The 19,220-nt window shown below is 47.6% G+C and overlaps 1 protein-coding gene across 7 annotated transcripts in view; it reads right to left on the reverse strand.

Moving 5' to 3' along the window:
• SYTL1 (synaptotagmin like 1) overlaps positions 1 to 19,220 on the reverse strand; it is a 295,599-nt gene that overhangs the window by 113,409 nt on the left and 162,970 nt on the right. For all 7 annotated transcript variants that reach the window (XM_073666184.1, XM_073666185.1, XM_073666188.1 and 4 more), the window contains one exon: positions 2,975 to 3,020. In XM_073666184.1, coding sequence (XP_073522285.1) covers positions 2,975 to 3,020 — 46 coding nt within the window. The remainder of the gene's footprint in view (positions 1 to 2,974; positions 3,021 to 19,220) is intronic.

Here is a 19,220-nt window from a genome sequence, read left to right on the forward strand (position 1 = left end):
GGGCAGGATAGTAAGACTTCTTTCGGAGACAAGGGACCCCTTATCAAACCTAGGTCTTTCAACATCTCCTCTATTTTAACCCAGAAAGGTCTAATATTAGGGCAGTACCAAAATATATGGGGCATGTTCCCCACCACTGCTTTACATCTCCAGCAAAGGTTAGAGTCAGACAATCCATAATGGCATAAAAGTTCTGGCGTTCTATACCACCGTGTTAATATTTTGTACGAATTCTCTTGCAAAGATATGCACCTGGAGAATCCGTGAGAATTAGTAAGAATGGATTCGAGTTCTTCATCCGCCAAAGAGATGTTAAGTTCCTTTTCCCAAGAGTTTATAAAGGAAGGTTTTTGGAAGGACTGAGGCAGGATCATATGATTATATATCTTCAATATTCCTTTAGGAAAAGGGAACGAGAGTTTACATAGCATGTCCACCCATGAACCTCCTCCCGCACCAGGGAATTTAGATTTAAACATCGAAAGAATGTGGGTGACATGTTTGAGTTGTAAGAAATTAATGGGGCGCGTGGAGGAATTAACCGGCCATGAATCCAGCAATGGGATTTTATTGGTCAGGAACTGTTTGATTGAACAGTGCGACAAATCCGACCAGAGATTATAGGGATCTGAATAATTTGGGTCTAGAAAGTACGGAATGGTAGAAATAGGGGCCTGAGCTGAGGGAAGTATGCTCTTTTTTAGATCTTTATCTATGTCTCGTTTAATCTTAAGGGAAGTGGTAATAGTAATATCACTTATGGCCTCGGAAGTGGGGACAACATTTGTCCATATGTATTTGTGTGGATTATTACCCAGGAGTAGAAGATCAATGTCTGAGGCATCCCCTCTCTTGGATGCACTGGCTAATTTGAGCCATCTATTTAAGTGGATTGCTTTGTAATAGTTTAGGACACTAGGAAGGCCAATACCCCCCCTCATGATTAGGTAGGGTTAGGATTTTATGAGGAAGTCTAGATTTTTTATACTTCCAAATGTATTAGGATAGGACCTGTTTTATTGAGGAAAAGAAGGCTAAAGGAAGATTTATAAAGATTTATAGGGAGCATATTCATGTGATAAATAATTTTGGGGAGGATATACGCTTTGACTACATTTTTTCTACCTATCCAGAATAACAAAGGATTGTCATATGTTTTAAGGAGGGATTTTATTTTCTCAATAAGAGGCATAAAGTTCCTATAGTATAAAAGGTCGGGATTATTAGTAATCTGCACTCCTAAATATTTGATACTGATCTCTGGCCATTTGAAGGGTGCAGTTCTCTGGAGTAATTTTAGCTTAAAGGAGTCGAAATGTTAAGAGCCTCAGACTTTTCGAGGTTAATTTTGAAGTTTGATATTTCCCTAAATTGTTCTAATATCGTTAGAAGTCTGGGGATTGCTACCACGGGATTAGATAACATTAGGAGGAGATCATCTGCGAACACCGCAGCCAACAACTTCATATTTTTTATTTTTTAATACCCTGGACATCTGGATCTTGTCTGATTTTCTGTACAAGCGCCTCCATAAGTAGGATAAAGAGGGAAGGAGAGAGGGGGCAACCCTGCCGCGTCCCATTTTGAATATCGAAACTCCCTGACAGTGTGCCATTAATTCTAACACGAGCAGAGGGGGTAGAGTATAGCGAGAGAACGGCATTCACAAAAACTGGCGGGAAGGCAAATTTTTCTAAAGTATAAGCTAAAAAGCGCCAACTGACTCTGTCAAATGCCTTCTCGGCGTCTGTGGACAGCAAAGTCAGGGGGATCCCCCTACTCCTAGCATAAGAGATGGCGTGTATAATTTTAATAGAATTATCTTTTCCTTCTCTCCCTCTGACAAATCCCGCCTAATTTTGATTAATTATATATGGAAGTACATCCTCTAGCCTCTTGGCCAGAATTTTTGCCCATAAATTTATGTCTGCGTTTAATAATGAAATTGGACGATAGCTAGCACAGTGGGTGGGATCTTTACCTTCTTTGTGTATTATTGAGATGTGAGCTTCTAAAGTCTGTTTGGCTGGGACTTCCCCCTCAAGGAAAGAATTAAATAGGGTTACTAGATGTGGGAGCAGAGATTTGATAAGCTTTTTAGAATAAATGATAGAGAGACCATCGGGGCCCGGGGTTTTCCCATTTGGAATAGTTTTTAGTGTGTCCACGATAATAAACACAACTTTTTCACTGCCATTATCTGTACTCCAAATTAGTACTTTTTGATATTAATGCAAGACAAATAGCCTGGGGAAAAGCAGAGGTTTGGAAGCCACTCACATACAATTTCTTTACATGAATGAAGACAAATCCACTAATAAAGTGACTTGCAAAGTTTCATAACTTTCCATGCTCACCAAAATTATTAAGAAAGAAAAGAATGTTTAGTTACTTTTTAAAGGAGTTGTCCACTACTAGAACAATCCCTTCTCATTCCTCATGTTTGGCCCCATTAAAATAAAAACACTTATACTCACCTCCCATGCCTGAGCCATTTCAGCATTGTCAGCACTCTCGTTCCCGGCTCACAGGAGGTTGTTAATTCATGCAATCAGCACTAGCCTCACGGTCTCCACCTTCGGACAAATCGAGCATCAAGAAGAAGTCAGACACCGCCCTGGCTTACAGTTGATGTTCAATACGTCCGAAGGTGGGACAGTGATGCCAGTGCTGGTTGAGCGTAGGGCTCGAATGACGCCAAAACCTCACATGACACCGACACCGCTGGAACGGCTTTTACCGAGGCCAAACATGAAAAGGGATTGTCGTAGTACTGGACAACCCCATTAGGGTTTTTACATGTTCAGGAAATAATGTGGATTACAAATAACAGTAAAATCATTTAAAACTTAATGGAAATATCATTTAATTATTAATCAACAGTTCTAGAAAGAGAAGTATATGTAACAAAACAGGCACAAGTGTGTAGCAGCATATTCATTTATTTATTTATTTTTTAAATCAAATTGCTTACCTGGTGCATCACTGTCCTCTTCCTCCTTAGACGTTGAGTTCTCCTCCTTCAAATAAAATAAAAATAAATCCTGATATTACATCTGTAAAGCTGTGTTGACTCAGAAGCCATTTTGCTACAAGGGCAGAAAATCCGCATCATTTTATTGAGATTTTTGAAAATCACGGTAAAATGTTGCAGCTCTATTGCGAAGTTGGAAGAAAAAAAAACACAATGTGGCTGCAATGTGAGAAGGCAGCCTCTGGGTGAATGGACTTATTGAATATTAGCTCCGGGATTGTCACATGTTTTTTCAGCGGAGAATCAGCAGCATAATACAGAAACAGCAAAGTAGAGGAGATTAAACAAATTTTTCATATACAAACTACAGATATTTTCCACATGTAAATTGACATGAGATATAGGTTTTTGATGTTAATTCATTTCAAGGAATTCATTGCAGACTTCAACCTTGCAAAGCACAAGCTGTTTTCCGCTGTAATTTTGCAACAAAATCTGAGGAAAAATCCATATATAACACATGAAAATTATGCCACAAATTTATGGTGCAAATTTGCCATATGTGCAGGGACCCTAAATGGCTGATAGATCTTTGTTTAGCCTCTGCCTTAGCTCACAGAGCATTGCCTTGTCTAGATACAACTGTATAGACTTTGCAGCTGAGAACCCAGCAGTATGGTTTGCCTCCTATGAATGTGTGTCCTCATTCACTGATAGCAAACAATCATGTTGAAAATGGTAAGTAAGTAACTGAAAAACAAAAATTAGAAAGTTGTCAAACTTTACATATATAAAAAGTTTTTTTCATGTAATACCAGCAAACGCCTTTGATAGGAACACTGCAGCAGCGTCTTCAGCCATGGCACCATAGCCACACCAGCGGCATTTCCTGTCACTTTTAAAGGGAACCTGTCACGTCTTATCTACTATCAACACTGCCCCCATAGCGTTGTTAGTGATGCAAAGTGCATCACTAACAAGCTTTTTTCATTAAAATTGATGGTATTATAATGATTTTATAACCTTTGATACACTTTATCATACCTGCTTGTTCAGTCATAGGGGTGTGATTCTCACATTCAGTCATGAGCTGGCGGAGCATTCAGTTAAAGCTGTAGAAATGGAACAGATAATGCACTCACCAACAGTATTGCTTGATAATAGTCCTGTTTATTCGGGATTACACATGCAGAGTGGTGGTGCAGCACCCCCGCACCCCAGAACCTGCACCACCACTCTGCATGTGTAATCCCGAATAAACAGGACTATTATCAAGCAATACTGTTGGTGAGTGCATTATCTGTTCCATTTCTACAGCTTTGATGGCTCAGGTTTTACTATATATGGAATTTGCACCACCTGGCTCTCATGCACACGGCTAGTGCCCTGTCTACGTGTTTCTCAGGCTAACACTCATATGTAGAGTGCAGCGACTAGTGCTCGACATTTGAATGCTGCACATCGTGACTGGTGCCTCACTATTTCCCTTTATATGCTGGACAGCAGCATTCAGTTAGTACTGGCGCCGCCAATGTATGTGAATACTGCTCCTGGCAAGCGCTATTATTGTGGGGCACACGCGCTATGACACTCTATTCCCCGTGTGCGCAGTGAGGCTGTGTAACCAGCTTCACTGCGCACACACGGGGAACATAGCGCTTGCGCAGTGAAGCTAGTAATCACACAGCCTCACAGCACAGGCACGGGCCCAGCAGCCGTATTTGTACAAATGCGCCCCACAATAATAGCGCTTGCCGTGAACAGTATTCAAATACATGGACGTGGCCAGCAGCGACTGAATGCTGCGCCCGCCCATTACTGAATGAGAGAATCACACCCCTATGACTGAAAACGAGATGGTAGGACAAAGTATATCAAAGGTTATAAAATCATTATACTACCACTAATTTTAATGAAAAAAGCTTGTTAGTGATGCACTTTATTCCCTGCACCCACTATGTTTACTTGCGGCTCTACTAAACTTGGCAGCTGCTTGTGTTGTATTATCCAACCTCACAGCCAGAGCTGGCACCGCCCAGTCTCAGTGTTTAGCACCACCCTCTGCCTGCCCACTGCACACTCACTCCAGTATGTATCTATATAATTGTCTTATCCCGTCTGTCTGTCTTTCTGAATGTCTGTCTGTCTGTCTGTCCAGGGAATCCCGCGTCGCTGATTGATTCGGCCGCGGCCAATCAGCGACGCGGCATTTCACAAAAAGATGGCGGCCGTTAGCGGATGATCTGCCGCATGGAGGTGAGCGGCGATGCAGCTGGGACATGAAGCCGGCTGCTCGCAGCATACGTCCCCCGACCGGAGGCGCCGCTGACCCCCATGCGGCTACTGTTGGGAGATCAGCGGCTACGGCCGCTTATCTCCGGATGGTAAAAGTGACGCTCCTCTCCTCTCCTCCCCTCCTCTACTCTCTCCTCCCCTCCTCTCCTCCCCTTTCCTCCTGTCCCTCCCCCCGCTCGCTCAGGATCCCGGCACCCGACGCCATACTTACCCCTCCCCTCTCCTCCTCTCCCCTCCCTTCTCCTCCTCTCCCCTCCCCTCTCCTCCCCCCCGCTCGCTCAGGACCGTGGCACCCGGTGCCATACTTACCCCTCCCCGTGCCTGCGCAGCAGCTCCTGTGTCTTCCGCTGCTGCTGTGTGACATGTTAGGTTAGAGAAAGCGGTGACGTCTTTACACCGCGCTCTCTCCTGACCGGTCACAGCGCACAGCGGGAACATGCGGGCTACGCTGGAGTCCAGAGGAGCAGCTGACAAGTGAGGTGAGTATTGGATTTTATTTTTTTTTTTATTGTATGGGGCCATAGGGCATTAAATGGTGGGGTGGGGAAGTGTGACATCGTGGAGGGGCCATTATAAGGGAAGGGGGATGTGACATCCTCCATGGGGCACTATGGGGGGGGATGTGACATCCTGCATGGGGTATTATATAGGGGGGATCTGACATCCAGCATGGGGCATTATAAGGGATGGGGGGATGTCACATCCAGCATGGGCCATTATAACGGACGGGGGATGTGACATCCTGCATGGCGCATTATATGGGGGGGGGGAGTCACATCCTGCATGGGGCATATTCTAGAATACCCGATGCGTTAGAATCGGGCAACCATCTAGTTGTAAATAACAGAGCAGCATTTTCATCTGTGGAAAGCAGCACAATCACAGCACTGCACACTACATCCACAGTGGTGACAGAGCTTCATATGTCTCCACATTACCCCTGACATATGAGTACTGTGAAATCAATAGTGATGTGTGTGCAAGAATGTAAGTATGTGTGTGTGTATTTACATATATACCACATATCACACCTTAGCTTCTGCAGAACCTCAGTCTATAGTGATATAGGCCTGTGTCGCGCTGCGTTGCGCACGCGGGAGCTTACCTGGAGCCGGATCTGTTGAGGGTTGTAGTCTCGTGGCGGTGACCCGGTCCGTGCCCAGGGAGTCAAACTGAGCGGCGATGTATCAGCAGTAGATGTTGGACGACTACGCCACCCGTTGAATGCAGCTTTGGAGCTGCCGCTGCAGGGCAGACCGCTGAGGTCGGTGGAAGGATGGTGCAGCGGGGATGGTATAACCCCCAACGGGAGGGGTATGGCCTCAGGGCAGCCGACGTGGATGATGGGGGTAGCAGGAACCACTCAGAGACGATGCGTGTAGTTCAGGGTCTTTACTGGTGACAAAGATAGACCCTCCCGGAGTACTTGCTAGCGATCGGGGCCTGGTCAGTCCTTGAGCAGATGGGATCTCCCCTGGCCAGGCGGAGTTGAAGGCCTTCCCAGCTAACTGTACTCTTCTGGCTACCTTGCTAGAGGCGGGTAAAAGTAGCCCACGTCCCTGAGTGTACCGTGTGGTGCTCACCCGTATGGCCGGTGACTCGGGGCCTTCTAATGGCTTCCGCTCCACGATGGCGGTGCTGGTCCCACGTGTGTGACCGTGCCTTCGGGTTTCTTGGCCAGAGGACGTGAAATCCCCTGCCTGACGGATTCTGCTGCTGGGTAGGAGTTAGTTCCCACAGCCTCGGACTCCGGGTCCGGTAAGAAATCTTCTCAGTCAGGGCGAGCTCTGCAGCTGCCAGCCCCTGACTCCTTGTAACACTGCTCCCACAGCGCTCCTGTTGTTTCTTCCCATAGCTGCTTCAGGCCTGGCCCTGGAGCTGGGCCCAGCCGGAGCCACAGCTCCCTGTCAGCCCTCCTGGCTGAACTCTCCCTCTGAACTCTCTAACCCTGCCTCAGCCCCAGGTTTATATAGGGGAAGTTCTTCCCCTCCCAGGACTGGGCAGGAGGTGTGGCATGCATAGGATCCCTGACCAAGAGACCTCCCACCTGCTCTCAGACATAACATTGCTGTTACTGTGGAAACCAGACCCCTGGGGTGCCACATTCCCCCCTAGTGAAATTTAGTACTCCGGGACTAAACATATTTTAGAAAAACATAACAAGATATAACAATAACAATACAATAAAGAAACACATAAAGGTGGTCACGGCATGTCCGTAACCGGGTGCAGTCTTTGAAGAAACAAAGGTGTCCATTTCACCAAAACAGGGAGACGTAACCAGGTAGGGGTCTGTCCTGCCCCAAGTCCTTAACAGTCTTTTAGTCCATCCTGGGTTACGCTCCACTAACTGTACAAAGGATTCCCGGTAAACCCACCAAGGACTCCTATTGTTAGAACCTTGCTGTTAGGTTTTTTTTCCTTTGCTGGTCACATGACCTTGTTGGCCTATTTAATCCTGCTCCGCCCTTCTGGCTTTGCTGGACTTCATTGTATATCTACTTTCTAGCTAGCCTGTGCTCTGTATCTAACTCTGTTAGTTTGCTTGGTCTACGGACCTCTAGGTTCTATCTATTTTGTTTGTTCGTCTGTCTGCTGCTATTTCTGTTAGGAGGTGTCCCATATTCCTCCCAGTCCTTAGTACTTGTAGGGATTCCCTCCCCAAATCTATAGGTCTCCGTACAGACTAGATTAGGACTTTAGCAGGTCTGATCGCAGGATCAGGTTCCCTGTTACATCGTAGGGATTCAGCTGAGTCTTATAGTAGGGACAGATCTCCTCTCTTTCCTTAGCTTTGGTAGCAGAACATAACAGTAAGTCCAGCCTGTAAATTCTCTAAGGAAAGATTTTTTTTTGTTCCATCATGGTGTCGGTTCAGGATTTGGCTAAACACCTGCAGGGACTCTCTCTGGAAGTGGCCGAGCTCCGTCAGCACGTGAGTAACTGTCCTGGAGCATATTTCTTGGAGCCTAAGGTATGTTTGCCGGATTTATTTTTTGGTGAACATCGAGAATTTTTTTCATTTAAAAATGCTTGCTTATTGTATTTTCGTTTGAGACCCAAGTCCTCTGGGGATGAATCCCAGCGCGTAGGGTTCATAATGTCACTTTTGCGCAAAGAGCCTCAGGAGTGGGCCTTTTCTTTGCAACCTAGTGATACATGCTTCAGATCAGTGGATAGTTTTTTTCTGCTTTAGGACTATTATATGATGATCCTGACCGTGTGGCATCAGCTGAGACTGAGTTGAGACGTTTAAAACAAGGATCAGGTAATATGGAAAAATATTGTACACATTTTCGTCGTTGGTCCACTCAAACAGGGTGGAACGATTCTGCTCTGAAAAGTCTATTTCTTGCTGGGCTCAGTGAAAAGGTTAAAGACCTGCTAATTGCTTATCCTACACCTGAGGATTTGCAACAGGCTATGCAATTAGCTATACGGGTGGACAGAAGACTGCGTGCTAGGGTTAATGAGAGCAAATCCTCTGCTATGTCAGTTTCTGGTTATGATAATGTGTGTACTAACAGTGGTGAACCGATGGAGATTGGATCGGTGGCACCTCGCTCTCAAGAAAAACACCGTCGTTTTTCAGAAGGCTTGTGTTTCTATTGTGGAAAATCTGGTCATTTGATTAAAGGCTGTGAGCTTCGTATGAAGAAAGAAAAAAAAATGGTCAGTCACGCCCGTATTGCCTGTTTAAATTCCAAGGGTATATTTTTAGCTGCTTCCACGATTGCTCAGGAAAAATTAATGGAATTTCGGGTGTTTGTTGATTGCGGGTCTACACTGAATGTTATTGATGGGGGATTCGTGGAAAAACTCAATTTAAAACCTGAACCTTTATCATCCCCCATTGCTGTGGTTTCTGTGGATGGCTCCCCTTTGAAGAATATTACTCTCAAGGTCAGTGAATTTCCTCTCACTATTAATGGTGTTCACCATGAGAAATTGGATTTGGTAGTGTTGAATAACTTGCCTTCTCCAGTAATATTGGGTTTGCCCTGGTTAAAATTTCACAATCCTGTACTGGATTGGTCTACCAGTGAAATTAAATCCTGGAGCCATAAATGTTATGACAAGTGTTGTAACGGGCGTATTGCAGCTTTGGATAGGGGAGAATTGCCTGTTCCTATTCAGGATTTTTGGAGAGTTTTTTCTGAGAAAGAATCGCAGGTTTTGCCTCCCCATAGAGACTATGATTGTTCTATTGAATTTGTCCCTGGAGCGACTCTTCCTAAAAGTCGTTTATTTAACCTTACTATTCCTGAGAGGAAGGCTTTGGAGGAATACATACAGACAAGTTTGGCCGCCGGTCACATTAGGCCCTCTAAGTCTCCTGTGGCGGTTGGATTTTTTTTTGTAAAAAAAAAGGACGGCGGTTTACGTCCTTGTCTGGATTTTCGTGAGATTAACAAAATTACGGTACGCAATCCTTACCCACTGCCATTGATTCCTGATCTGTTTAACCAGTTATTGGGGGCCAAGTGGTTCTCTAAAATTGACCTTAAGGGGGCATACAATCTGTTGCGCATGAAGGAGGGTGATGAATGGAAGACTGCTTTTAACACTCCTGTGGGTCATTTTGAGAATCTGGTTATGCCTTTTGGTCTTACTAATGCTCCTGCATTTTTTCAGAATCTGATTAATGACATCCTTAGACCTTTGATCGGTAAAAATGTGGTTGTGTATTTGGATGACATTTTGATTTATTCGCCAGATCTGGAGTCTCATTGGCGGAGCGTGCGTGAGGTATTACAGTTATTAATGGACAATTCGCTTTTTGCTAAGCTGGAGAAATGTGAGTTCGCTGTACAGAGAATTAGTTTTTTGGGCTACATTATCTCCAGCAAAGGTTTTGAGATGGATCCGGTTAAGGTTCAGGCTGTGCAGGAATGGCCTAGGCCTATTGGTTTGAAATCAATACAGAGGTTTTTGGGTTTCGCCAATTACTATAGAAAATTCATAAAAAAATTTTCTAGTATTGTCAAACCTCTGACTGATCTCACCAGGAAAGGTGCTGATGCGGTTCAGTGGTCTTCTGAGGCCATTGAAGCTTTTGTGTATCTCAAGGAGAGGTTCACCTCTGCTCCCATCCTTATGCAGCCTGATGTTACTAGGCCGTTTTTGGTTGAGGTTGATGCTTCCTCTGTGGGGGTTGGCGCAGTATTGTCTCAGGATAACGGGGATGGATTACATCCCTGTGCATTTTTTTCAAAAAAATTTTCGGAGACTGAATTGAATTACGATATTGGTAATCGGGAATTATTGGCTATTAAACTCGCATTTGAACACTGGCGCCACTTCTTGGAAGGTGCGGAATTTCCCGTTCAGGTTCTTACGGATCATAAAAATCTGATATATCTTGACGCTGCCAAGCGCCTGAATGCCCGTCAGGCTAGGTGGGCACTGTTTTTCTCGCGGTTTAATTTCTCCGTTACTTACATCCCTGGTACTAAGAATGTTAAGGCGGATGCCTTGTCTCGCAGTTTTTCTCCCATAGTCGGTGCTGAGAAAGAGGAAAACATTTTACAAGAAGGTGTTGTGATAGCTGCTTTAGACTCCGTTTTGGAAGATGAGATTCTTAAAGCTCAGGAGAATGCCCCATCTAACACTCCTCATGGGAGGTTGTTTGTGCCTGGGACCTTTAGGAGAGATTTGTTTGTTGAGTGTCACGAATCTCGGTTGGCAGGTCATCCCGGAATCTCTGAGACCAAGAGACTGGTGGGTCGCAGTTTTTGGTGGCCTGGATGGCAGAAGGAAGTCATTAAGTGGGTGCGCCAATGTACTATATGTGCTAGATCTAAGTCCTCACATACTCCTGCTGCGGGGTTGCTTTGTCCTTTGGAGGTCCCCAGTGCTCCTTGGACACATTTGGCTATGGACTTTATAACTGACCTTCCCCCCTCTGAGGGTTTTACTGTCATCTGGGTGGTCGTGGACCGTTTTAGCAAGATGTGTCACTTGGTTCCCTTCGTCAAACTGCCCTGCGCTAAAACTCTCGCTAAGGCCTTTGTCAAGGAAATTGTCAGACTTCATGGCGTTCCTACTGACATTGTTTCTGATAGGGGTCCTCAGTTCGTGGCTCGTTTTTGGCGTGCCTTTTTTGACAGGTTGGGAATTCATTTGTCGTTTTCGTCCGGATATCATCCTGAATCTAATGGCCAGACAGAAAGGAAAAACCAGGATGTTGAGCAGTTCTTGCGTTGTTTTGTGGCAGACAATCAAGAGGGGTGGTCTGAGTTTCTGCCACTTGCCGAATTTGCTCTGAACAATCATACATCTTCTTCTGCTGGTTGTTCGCCTTTTTTTTGTTGTTCTGGGAGACATCCGTCGTTTGGGTCGTTCTCCAAGTTGGGATCTGCCGTGCCTGAGGAGGAGAATTTTTCCGGTGATTTGGAAAGAGTTTGGACGGATGTGCGTGGTAATCTTCAGGAGGCCAACAGAAAATCTAAAGACTACTTTGATAGGAAACGACAGGAGGTTTTGTTCGCTGTTGGTGACATGGTTTGGTTGTCCTCTAGGAATCTGCGGTTGAGGATTCCTTCTAAGAAATTGGGTCCCAAGTTTGTAGGGCCCTTTAAGGTGCTTCAGGTTGTCAACCAATCTGCTGTTAGGTTGGAGGTTCCTACCTCCTGGAGAATTAATCCGGTCTTTCATGTCTCTCTGTTAAAAAAAGCTGTTGTGTCGGATGGTGACGCCTCTGCCTCTGTTCCTCCGGTGGTGGAGGACGGGGAATATGAAATTTCTCGCATCCTTGACTCTAGACGGTATAGAGGTAGTTTGCAGTATCTTGTGGCCTGGAAAGGTTTCGGACCCGAGGATAACTCTTGGGTGAGGTCAGATGATGTTTCCGCGTCCAGACTTATCAGAGCGTTTCACAGGAGATTTCCTGATAAGCCTGGTCCTAGGGGATCCGGAGGATCCTCTTAGAAGGGGGGGTACTGTTAGAACCTTGCTGTTAGGTTTTTTTTCCTTTGCTGGTCACATGACCTTGTTGGCCTATTTAATCCTGCTCCGCCCTTCTGGCTTTGCTGGACTTCATTGTATATCTACTTTCTAGCTAGCCTGTGCTCTGTATCTAACTCTGTTAGTTTGCTTGGTCTACGGACCTCTAGGTTCTATCTATTTTGTTTGTTCGTCTGTCTGCTGCTATTTCTGTTAGGAGGTGTCCCATATTCCTCCCAGTCCTTAGTACTTGTAGGGATTCCCTCCCCAAATCTATAGGTCTCCGTACAGACTAGATTAGGACTTTAGCAGGTCTGATCGCAGGATCAGGTTCCCTGTTACATCGTAGGGATTCAGCTGAGTCTTATAGTAGGGACAGATCTCCTCTCTTTCCTTAGCTTTGGTAGCAGAACATAACACCTATAAATTACTAGAAACACATAATTATTTACAGGATATGGCCGCTCTCAGTCCTCGGCCAGTGGGGATAAGGATTGGCTGCTCACAGTCCTCAGCCTGGTAAGGGATAGGGGATGGCTGCTCACAGTCCTCAGCCTGGTAAAGGATAGGGACACACGGGGAACAATTCACTAATCCCAACGGGGACCATATTTTAATTAGCAGCAGTCCTTGTACCTTTACGGGTAACTATTTACAGCTCTTTATTCACGCTACTTCCCTTCAGTAGCTATGTCCTCTTTGTGCTCCCTCCTGAGGGTAGTCCTCAGACCCGTCCGGGTCCTCTTGGCTTTCCTCGTATTGGTAGTACTGCAGCTCCTCCTCGGTTAGCTGGGTTAGTATCTCTGCGACAGTCCTCCTCCCAGGTGGCCAGGACTTTACCTCCCTTTGGGCTGCCCCGGTTAATTGGGCCACCAGGATGCTCACTTTTTGCTCCTCTGTGAGGCGGTACACCTGGAAGAGGCTATCCAGCTTTTCTCTAAAGTCATGCAGGGTATGTGACTCCCCTGAGTCCTGGGGTAGCCAGGCTGTCCCCGGGATATAGGGCATGGTGAAAGGCATGACCGCAACAGCGGTGGCGCTGGCGGGGGTTGAAGCGGTGAAGCTCTCCTCCGTATCCGACATCCTTCTCCCCCCTAGTGGACCGTGGCCTACCTTGCGATGATCCTCTTCCGTAGGCCACGGCTCCGCAGTGGATCGTCAGGGTTGAGGACCTTCCGTCACGCTCCTGTGACGTCGGCGTCTGCTGGGCTCCTTCCAGGACCTTACGCAACGTCCGGATGTGAGGCGGGGCTTCAGTTCTCGCGCGCTTTCGGAGTCCACGCCCCTCTTCTTCCCGCGCGGCGTCTTCAAGATGGCGTCCAACGGCGGGAAAACTCCACGGAAGGCGGGAAGAAGGCTGAAAATGACGCCGGATGGCGGGAATCTTCACCGATGGCGGGAAGAAGGCTGAAGATGGCGCCGGATGGCGGGAATCTTCACCGATGGTAAGTTTAAAAATCTCTTTTTTCAGGCACGCAGTACCCGGTGGTTGCGGGCACGGAATCCTGCCGACTACGCCAAAAGTTGACGCGCCCCTGGGCCTGTGTCGCGCTGCGTTGCGCACGCGGGAGCTTACCCGGAGCCGGATCTGTTGAGGGTTGTAGTCTCGTGGCGGTGACCCGGTCCGTGCCCAGGGAGTCAAACTGAGCGGCGATGTATCAGCAGTAGATGTTGGACGACTACGTCACCCGTTGAATGCAGCTTTGGAGCTGCCGCTGCAGGGCAGACCGCTGAGGCCGGTGGAAGGATGGTGCAGCGGGGATGGTATAACCCCCAACGGGAGGGGTATGGCCTCAGGGCAGCCGACGTGGATGATGGGGGTAGCAGGAACCACTCAGAGACGATGCATGTAGTTCAGGGTCTTTACTGGTGACAAAGATAGACCCTCCCGGAGTACTTGCTAGCGATCGGGGCCTGGTCAGTCCTTGAGCAGATGGGATCTCCCCTGGCCAGGCGGAGTTGTAGGCCTTCCCAGCTAACTGTACTCTTCTGGCTACCTTGCTAGAGGCGGGTAAAAGTAGCCCACGTCCCTGAGTGTACCGTGTGGTGCTCACCCGTATGGCCGGTGACTCGGGGCCTTCTAATGGCTTCCGCTCCACGATGGCGGTGCTGGTCCCACGCGTGTGACCGTGCCTTCGGGTTTCTTGGCCAGAGGACGTGAAATCCCCTGCCTGACGGATTCTGCTGCTGGGTAGGAGTTAGTCCCCACAGCCTCGGACTCCGGGTCCGGTAAGAAATCTTCTCAGTCAGGGCGAGCTCTGCAGCTGCCAGCCCCTGACTCCTTGTAACACTGCTCCCACAGAGCTCCTGTTGTTTCTTCCCATAGCTGCTTCAGGCCTGGCCCTGGAGCTGGGCCCAGCCGGAGCCACAGCTCCCTGTCAGCCCTCCTGGCTGAACTCTCCCTCTGAACTCTCTAACCCTGCCTCAGCCCCAGGTTTATATAGGGGAAGTTCTTCCCCTCCCAGGACTGGGCAGGAGGTGTGGCATGCATAGGATCCCTGACCAAGAGACCTCCCACCTGCTCTCAGACATAACATTGCTGTTACTGTGGAAACCAGACCCCTGGGGTGCCACACATACATTAGTGATGAGCGAGCATGCTTCCAGCTATTTAAAACTGTGGTTTGTCCGTCACGCGAATCACATATAATTGGGCTGAAAATACTGCCATTTCTGGCCTCCATTAAAAATTTGTTTCAGTGTGTCAGTGAAGCTATTGGCACCAGTTTGCTGTTCAAAATAGTTACCTACAGGCCAGGTATTTAAAACTGTGTTTTCTCCGTCACACGGATCACATATACGTTTTCAGAAAATACTTCCATTTCTGGCCTCCATTAAAAATTTGTTTCGGTGTGTCAGTGAACTTATTGACACCATTTTGCTGTTCAAAATAGTTACCTACAGGCCAGCTATTTAAAACTGTGGTTTGTCCGTCACACGGATCACATATAAGTTCGCTCCAAATTTAGCCATTTGTAGTGAGCATGGAAGATATTGTCCTCCATTTAAAATGGCCATGGCAAGGGACGGGGAACTGAACGTGATGGTGATGGTGATGGTGCACGCTGAGGCCGAGGCCGTGGGCAAGCTGAAATTGTGCCACAACAAACACCCACATCTTCTCGCTCGACCTTCCTGTCCCAATTAATAGGGGACCGCAGAACACCACTATTGAACACAGAGCAGTGTGAAAAGGTTATTGGTTGGATAGCAGATAATGCTTCCAGTCACTTAGCCACCACCACCCTGTCTTCCACACGGTCAAGTCTCAGTAGCCGTGAGTCTGGACCTCACCCTGAACCTGCTTCCTCCCACCATGCCGAGTGCCCAGAGACAACTGATCCCACACTTGGACACTCCGAAGAGCTGTTCACTTTTCCATTTATAGTTTCGGGCCTCTCGCCCGGTCCACTTAAAGTGGGGCAAAAATATTTGAGCATCCACGGTCACACGAAGGCGACATGGGAAAGTGTCACAAGAGGTGGACGATGATGAGACACAATTGCCAGAAAGTCAGGAGGAGGACCAGGGTGCGGAAGTGGAAGATGAGGTGGTGGATGATATAGTGACTGACCCAACCTGGCAGGAGGACATGCAGAGGGAGGAGAGCAGCACACAGGGGGAGGGAGGCAGAGCACTCCAACAGGCAGGAAGAACCAGTGTGGTGGCCGCAGACAGAAGGCAGGCAACCGTTCTCCGTAACACCAACACGAAGGAAGTTGCCAGTACAACTGTTAGGTCTTCCTGAGTCTGGTTGTTTTTTAAAGACACATCCGTGTCCCAGCGCAGCATTCAGTTGTCCATACTGCAGTCCTTGGAACGCAAGCGCAAATATGCAGCCAACGCCCCACAGGCCACACTACTAAATTCCCACGTTTCGCGACTGCTTGCGCTCGAAATGTTGCTCTTTAGGCTCATGGAGACGGAAGCATTCCACAACCTGATGGAGGCGGCCGTCCCTCGGTACTCGTTCCCCAGCCGCCACTATTTCTCCCAGTGTGCCGTCCCCACATTACACAAGCACGTGTCCCAAAACATTAGCCGTGTCCTCAACAACGCAGTTAGTGGGAAAGTCCACCTAACCACGAACATGTGGACAAGTGCTTGTGGGTAGGGACGGTACATCTTGCTGACGGCACACTGGGTTAACATAGTGGAAGCCGGGACCCAGTCGGACGTTGGGACAGAACACGTCCTCCCGACGCTGAGGATTGCGGGCCCTAATTCAATCAGGGTTGCCCCCACAGTCTACAGCTTCTGCACCTCATCCTCCTCAGACCCCTCCTCCTCTTCAGCCTCCATCTCCGAAATGACCACATCAGTCACAAGCTGGAAGCACTGCAGCACTGCCTTGGCCAAGCTCACACCGCTGAACCTACAGCCAGGCATGGTCGTGTGTGACAATGGCCGGAACCTGGTGGCGGCTCTGAGGCGAGGCGAGCTCACACATGTACCATGCCTGGCCCATGTGCTTAACCTCGTGGTTCAGCAGTTTCTCAAATCCTACCAGGAGCTGCAGGATCTGATTGTTAAAGTACGCCGCCTGTGTGCCCATTTTAGAAAGTCAGCTATTGCTTCCGTCGCCCTTGCCGTGTTTCAGCAGCGTTTGCAGCTTCCAGCTCACAGACTGGTGTGTGATGTCCCCACGCATTGGAACTCTACACTGCAGATGTTAAGAAGGATTTGTGAGCAGAAGAGGGCAGTTGTTGAGTACTAGCATCAACAAGGCCGTCGGTAATCAGTTCAGACTCCACATATAAGACCTCAGGAGTGGACATGGATGTCTGACATATGTACCATCCTCCAAAACTTTGAGGACTCCACCAAGATGGTGAGCGGTGATGACACCATAATTAGCGTCACCATCCCTCTTCTCTGTCTTCTGAAACGCTCTCTGCTCACAATCAAAGAGGATGCATTGCAGGCGGAGAACGATGAGATGGAGAAAGGAACCATATAGGGTGATTACACACAGCTCAGCCTCATCTCATCCCAATGTGGATTGGGTGACAATGAGGAAGAGGAGGAGGAGGAACAACAGGAGCTAGTTTCATGCGCTATAGTACTACCTGCACAACTGTCATACCGTCTGTTCAGCCTGGATGGCCTGAGGACAGAGAGGAGGAAGAGAGCATGGTCAGTCGTCCTCTTGGTGAGGACATGGAAGTCTTGTCTGTTAGCAGTCTGGCAGACATGGCTGAGTTTATGTTACGCTGTCTTTCCCATGACCCTCGCGTTCTCAAAATTTTGGGTGACAGTCATTACTGGTTGGTGACACTTCTAGACCCACGCTACAAGGAAAACTTTATATCTCTTATTCCTGAGGTGGACAGATCTACAAAAATGGGGCAGTACCAGAAGGCCCTTGTGTTAGAACCCTCCTGTTTGTTTTTTCCATCTTGTGTTTTGCGGTCACCTGACCAGCTGCCTTTATATTCCAGCTCCGCTCTTTTGGCTGTGCTGGGCTCCAGTGTTGTTTGACTGTTTTGCTAGCAAGGTGCTTCTGTGCCTATCTCTGTCAGTTCGCTTGGTCCTTTTGGGACCTCTAGTACCTTTTTGTCAGTTTATCTTTTTCTGTTCTGCAACAACTTTCTCTGTTCAGGAGGAGTCCCATTTTTGTTCCAGTCCTTAGTTCTTTTAGGGACCCCTTCCCTTTATTCTATAGGTCTTCGTTCAGACTAGCCTAGGACTAAGGCGGGTCCATTCACTAGGAACAGGCAGCCCGCTACACCGTAGGGATTCAGCTTAGTCTTATTGTAGGGAAAGCTTTCCCCTTCTTTCTTTAGTACTTGTTGCAGATCATAACACCTTGTTGCGGAACTATTAAAAAAAATTCCCATCTGAAAACGCTGGCGGCAGAGGTCACAGTTCATTGGACAACCAAGGACTACAGTCGAGAGAGACACAACTCCAATCCAGCAGAGGCAGGGGAACACTGTCAAAGTTCTGGGAGAATTCTCTCAGACCCTCCCATCGCACAGGCCCTGAGGCGTGGGTTACTCTCACAAGGAGTGCAAAGTTTGGGAAGATGCTGAGGAAGTACTTTGCCGACCATACCAACATCCTCCGTGATTCCTCTGAGCGTTATAATTATTGGGTATCCAAGCTGGATACGTGAATTAACTGGCTCTCTACGCCTTGGAGGTCCTGGCCTGCCCTGCCGCTAGCGTTTTATCAGAGCGGGTTTTTAGTGCCGCTGGTGGAATTATAACTGATAAGCGCATCCGCCTGTCAACTGAAAATGCTGACAGGCTGACTCTTATAAAAATGAACAAGGGCTGGATTGGGCCAGACTTCTCAACACCACCGAATGATAGCAGTGTAACATAAACTCAAATCCAGTGTCTTTTCTTGGGAGGTGTATTCCCATGCACCTTTTCACACCCACACATGGGTATACGCTTCCTAATTTTGGCTATTTGCTCTTGTCCTCCTCCTTCTCCTCATCCTCATCCTCCACTACCATATCACCAGGGTGACCGTGGTCCGTGATGCAACACCCACATAACGTTTTTAAAGGGTGTTTATGATGCCGGGAAAGAAAAATTTTTATACAGTATGTTCATACATACCCCCAGGGGTAAATGTTTGTCAGCCCATACACTTAGTGCATGGGCATTACAAGTATAGGAGGCCCGCTCCTTTCTAATGGGAACATTTTTTTATGAGGCCCTCTACATCTCTTCCAAGGGGCATTGGAGTGCCTCCCAATTTTTTTTTCAGACCTTGCATTCACTGCATAGGCAAACACAATGGGAGACCCACTTCCTAATAATTTCCAAATAATAGGAACATTTTTTCATGAGGCCCTCTACGTCTATTCCAAGGGACATTGGAGTGCCTCCCAAGTTTTGGCAGTCCTTGCATTCACTGCATAGGCCAACACTATGGGAGACCCATTTCCTAATAATGGGAACATTGTTTTCAGGAGGCCCTCTGACCTTCACGTCTCTTCCAATGGGCATTGTAGTGCCTCCAAATTTTTGGCAACCCTTGCATTCACTGC

This window comes from Phyllobates terribilis, unplaced genomic scaffold (assembly GCF_046119375.1).
Source record: "Phyllobates terribilis strain yellow unplaced genomic scaffold, ASM4611937v1 Scaffold_2__4_contigs__length_985480577, whole genome shotgun sequence".
Classification (NCBI taxonomy): Eukaryota; Metazoa; Chordata; class Amphibia; order Anura; family Dendrobatidae; genus Phyllobates; species Phyllobates terribilis.